Below are 5,647 nucleotides of genomic sequence, written 5' to 3'. Positions count from 1 at the left end.
AGGTGTTTGGGTGTTTGAGTGTTTTGGTAAATTTTAATTTTGAGTGTAGATGTGATGAGTAAAAAATAAGGTGTTAAAAGTAATGGAGTGTGTAAAGTAAGTGTTTGGATGCAAATAGCAACCATGTAAGTCAATTACTAAAAACTCAAATCAGTGCATGAATAAGATTATTTGCATCTGACAGATCATTTTATCAATAAAGGAAGCAGAGATTACTTGTAGAAGCTGAGATGATGACGGTAGCTGGCCTGCCTACCAACATTGGATTAGGGGATACCTCAAAACTGTGGACATTAACAAATGTAGTTCCTTAAGTCATCTGCATTAATATTTCAATAAGGAAATCTAAACGGGGAAACAATAATACAGTGACAAAATTATAATGCTAATGAAAACACTGTAAAAAGAGATTTACCACGGTATGTTACATTTTCAGCCTGATTACAAGCTGAGAGCAAAAAGACAGTGAAAAAAAGAACAAGAATGATCTTGAACTGAGCCAATATCTCCATGGATTGCCTACCCTAGCCTAGGTTTCTATTGCAGGAGGAGGAAATGAAAGTAAGATTGTAAAAGATCTGTTTTAAGATGAAAAAAAAATCAAGGTTTCAAGTTTCAAGAAAGTGATGGTTGTGTCATTGTTTGACACACTAGTGTAGCATATTTGTCACTTTACTACAGTTCATTCAGTTGTTACTATGTTGTCTTTCTGTGATGAATTCACAAGAAATTTGACATAAAAAAAAAATCCACAGAAACAAAAGAACCAATCATATAGACTGTCATTATCTTAATCAGCCAAAGCAAAAATAACTTCCACAGTTAATAAGTCTAAACTATGCTATGTCTGGTCCCCCGGGAGTGAACTAGAAAAGAGTTGTCATAATGCTGCTCCTTTTTCCTGTTTTCTTTTTCTTCTTTTCTCCTTTTTCTTTTTTGCGTAATTACTAGTGACTTGTTGGAATTTACATTGCTCTTGGAACAAGTTCGTGACACCAAGCTTTATTTTGAAAGAGAATCCAAAGGATTCCGATCTAAAAAAAACATTGTTCAACCTGTTGTGCTTTTTCCTTTTTTCCAAAACAATTCAGTTGGAAAATTCTTTACTGTATTAATGGACTGAATAAATTGGATAATCATAAGATTCAAGCTACAATATCTTAAAACGGAAGATTATGATTAGGATAAAGGCTAGCAATGCTACTAGTAATCGTGTGCTGCTGCTGCTGACCTATGCTGTTGCTCCACAATGCCATTAAAAATCAAGGGCACTGCTATTCTTACAAATGCAATGGAAAATTAATGTTAAAATCATCAGGCTCAACTTTGAAGCAAGAACCAATAAGACTGGATTGTTCCATATAATTTGACCATCTGTTCATGCTAGTTATAAATTTGAATGTAGATAAGGCTTTATAAACCTGATTCACTGGACATTTCTCTTGTTTGCTCAGCCAAAGAATTGTCCAGTCCGATGAAAGCAGCAGATTGCATAAATCTCAAGGAAAATAGCTCCAAGGGCAACAGAATTTATACAAACTTCAACAGCTTTAAATCTCTATCTGTCGATCATGCTGAAATTTGCTAAGGCAATAAAAGGATAGAAAAATGAGTTTCTCAATTTTTTTCACGTCTGATTAAAAATTAAATTGTTTGATTGTATTTCGATTCGTTACTTTAACTTTATAATAAACATATTAACAAATTCAGCTTGTAGGCTTTTTAAGAATGAATTCATTTGGATTTTTTTAAAATTAACAATAATTTCAATTTTTTTATGAGTTTTTAAACAAAAACATGATTATAGTTAGATTTTGAGAAGCAAATATTAAAGCTATGTTTTTTGGATACATAATGAACCCTATATGGCTATTAAAGCTATGTTTTTTCGGGTATAGCTGGACAAAGAAATATCGGCTAGGAAACTCCGTATCCTTCTCCAACAACGATTTCTATATGGCGGTCAAATACAAACTTCCTCGGTTATATAGGAATTAGATTTATAATTAGCAAATTATCAAATTTAGACATCTCTAACACGGATTTGTATGTGGGTGGCATGTAATAAATTTTGTGAAAGGGGGGTAAAATAGATATTTTATTATACAATGAAAAACTATATATATAATGGAGTTTGGCAACGCAATGGGTACCTGAACTAGTTTGACTCAAAGCATCCAGAACATGTTGATCGTTTCTCCTCTTCCGTTCCCATTGGCCCCTGGCTTCCGCTTTCGTCCCACCAAAAAAGAGATTTTGTGCTTTTACCTTCCACAAGCCATTAGTGGAGAGCCTTTGGTTTTGCCTTGTAATACTTTGATTGAGCGTGAGATTTATGGTGATAATAGGGAGCCCTGGAATATTTTTGACAAAGATCACAATGATTCTTTTTGGGTTTTCAGCAAGTTGAAGAAGAAGAGTAAATCAAGAATTGATAGGACTGCTGGTTCTGGAACTTGGCTTGCTCGAAGCACCAAAGAAGTTAAGGATGAAAGTGGTCAGCTTTTAGGGTTTGAAAAATATTTCACTTTTATACGCAAGAAAGATCAGTCAAGCCGAGGCATCAATGGCAATTGGATTATGCATGAGTTTTCCTTAAGCGACCAGGGTTTGAGCGATTATGTTATTTGCGAAATAAAAAATAAAGATGCTATGGCTGTGGCTGTGGCTGTGGCTGTTGGTTCAGATCATGGTCAAAACAACTCCACAGCAAAAGCAGAAGCCGTCTACCAGAAGCGGAAAGCTTTAGTGCTGGTTAATGATGAAGAGATGTCGGTTCCAACTTCGAAGAAAATTTGTATTGATGATCAGAGTAACCTAAACCAAGGCAAAGCTGAATGGAATGGAAGTACTCTAACAAATAATCAAGTTATTTTCGGGGAAGTTGATGATCAAGAAAATCAGGATCCAAACAAACTGCCCATGATTGGTTCCAACTCTCCTGAGGAATGTGAATGGAATGACATGGATTTGGCTTTGTTCATGAATGAGCTTAACTGAATTGGGTTTGACGAAGAACCTGCCGGGAATTGAACACAAGATGATTCTATTAATGCTATATACTTTAATTTCAATCTTACTGTGTATTATTTGTTTTCTGATACTTTGTAGAAATCTTAAATGTCAGAAATCATTAGGTTTATGATTTATGTTAGATGTATTGTGACCCATTTTCCAATGCAAGTACAAGTAAATGCCGCAGCAATTCTGAGAGGGTTATATTATTGTATTGTAATTTGTAGATGTTGATGTGCTTTCCTTAATAAAAAGTTAAGATGTGCCTCACTACAGACATAATTAATCTGTTTAGATCTCTCCATAAATATGGAATAAGAAAATAGAAAGTAGTAACCAACTTCAGAGCAGAGATACACTACAAGAAAATGAAATATTAGTGATAGTTTTATAACGATTTTTCACTTAAAAATGCCACTAGTTTCGGTGTTTTATAAAATTTAAGATATTTTTTATGAAAATATTACTAAATATTCAAATAGCGATATTTGTACTTATAAACGTAACTAAAGACCAAAATTAAAAGTGTTTATCGACTAAAACACTTTGAATAATCTTTTCTAAAAAATTAAAGCGATAATTGAAGGTACTTTTGATAAAAAATACATTGAATAATCCTCTCATAAATATAGATAGGGGATTATTGAAAGCTTTTTTGATAGAAAATGTCTTGAATAATCCTCTCATAAAAAATGGAGGTGATTATTGAAGGTATTTTCTGTCAGAAATGCCTTCAATAATTACCTTTAAAAATTGGAGAGGATTATTAAAAATATTTTTTTAAAAAAAGTTACCTTCAATAAATATCCTGTCAAAATTTAAGGTGGTGGCCTTGAAATTACCTCTTAAATAAAACTAGAGTAACTCTATCAGTTAGATCATATGATTATTAACAATAAGATCGTAGGTTCGATCCCTCATTTTAACGTTTTTTAGGTTTTTGAAGAAATTATTTGTAAGAAATTATTCAAGATATTTTTTGGCTAGAAATACCTTTAATAATCCATTCAAAAAAATTTGGAGAGAGAATATTGAAGGTGTTTTCGTCAAAAAACGCCTTCAATAATCCATAGAAAAAATTTGGAAGGGATTAATGAAAGTATTTTTGACGAAAAACGCCTTCAATAATCCATAGAAAAAATTTTGAAGGGGATTATTGAATGCATTTTTAGCCAGAAACATGTTTTGAGCCAGAAACGCCTTCAATAACCTCATTCAACATTTTGTAAGGGATTATTCAAGGTATTTTTGGCTAAAAATGCATTCAGTAATCCCATAAAAAAAACATTTGGTTTAATTATATATGTGAAGTCAGTTGTAGGTTTATGCCAAAAAAATATTTGGTTTATATATGTTATACTACAAATTACATTTTGAAATTTACATTACAAACATTGTAGTATTTTAATAAATTGATCACACATTCGAATTTAAAACTGATAATATTGCCATATAAATATACTTTTTTCAAATATATGTGTACGTGATATATATGTATTAATAAAAGCTACAGCCAATTGATATAAAACAAATATAAGCCAATAATATTAAACCAATACCCTAATCTACAAACTTAAATTATCCATTCAACATAGCATGTTAAATACATTATAACAAATGAAATGCATATATTTACACCCAACCAATAATGTCCAAGCTCAAGGTTTAGCAAATGATAATACATACTCACACCACTCTTTATGAACTTCATCAAGTTCATCTATTGTGAAGCTTACTTTACTCTCCCACTAAAAAAAATCACAAGTAAATGTTAATAAATGAGAACATAATTTATCTTTTTTTTGGAAGATATAACGATTTTATGAAATTAATAACCTTGAATGGTGTGGTTATAAAATCATACAATATTATCTCCCTCATAAAATAAAGGATATAATATCCACATTCAGTATATCCCGGTTGACGAGGTACCTAAAAATAAATTTAGTGAGTTCAAAAAACATGTATCTAAACAAACTCAACATAAAAGAATAAATTTTATATTTCCTGATAATGACACCTAATTTATCTTTGCTTTGTTACCAACTGCAGACAATACCTTAAATTGAAAAAAAAAGTTAATACAAAAATAAAAGTAATTATGAAGAAACAGAAGATAATATAATAACATGTAATACCTCTTTATAAAATTTTTAATATTGGGGTCAGGCATCACTTTTGGTTGAGCCAAATTAAATAAGCACGGCGTTAAGAAATTGTCATCAATCACAATAAGCTGCCAATGATGACTGCAAAATAATAACAATGATATACTCAGATTAAGCATCATCTTATATTCAATTAAGGATGGATAATTATTTGTATGAATATAACTTATGCAGCATTATACGAGAGCAAATAATAATCAGCCCATTTTTTCATGCATTCAATCACATGATGAGCATGAAAAATAAATGTATCAGTCTACTCACTAATGAAATTGAGGTCAACGAATCTGAATCGATGGGTCATTTCTCTCACCTTTATCTCTCTATATAGGAAGCTACATAATAACAATCAACAATACTAATTAGTAATACACCGTAATATAAATTAATAAATATTGAATTTGCATATTTAAATTTATAAGCTAACCTCATATAAGCAACAATATCAGCAGCTGATATTTCAT

General features: G+C 31.2%; 1 protein-coding gene across 1 annotated transcript; it reads left to right on the top strand.

Moving 5' to 3' along the window:
• The first annotated feature begins 2,184 nt into the window (after positions 1-2,184).
• On the top strand, positions 2,185-3,000 carry LOC111302692 (NAC domain-containing protein 58-like). The gene has a single exon (XM_022898482.1). It carries the CDS (start codon positions 2,185-2,187, stop codon positions 2,998-3,000), a length of 816 nt encoding a protein of 271 aa, XP_022754217.1.
• Positions 3,001-5,647: the final 2,647 nt, after the last annotated feature.

The sequence above is a fragment of the Durio zibethinus genome, chromosome 13, assembly GCF_047325235.1.
Source record: "Durio zibethinus cultivar Kanyao isolate XHJ-2024 chromosome 13, ASM4732523v1, whole genome shotgun sequence".
NCBI classification, from domain to species: domain Eukaryota; kingdom Viridiplantae; phylum Streptophyta; class Magnoliopsida; order Malvales; family Malvaceae; genus Durio; species Durio zibethinus.
This window is presented reverse-complemented; position numbering and strand designations above follow the sequence as displayed.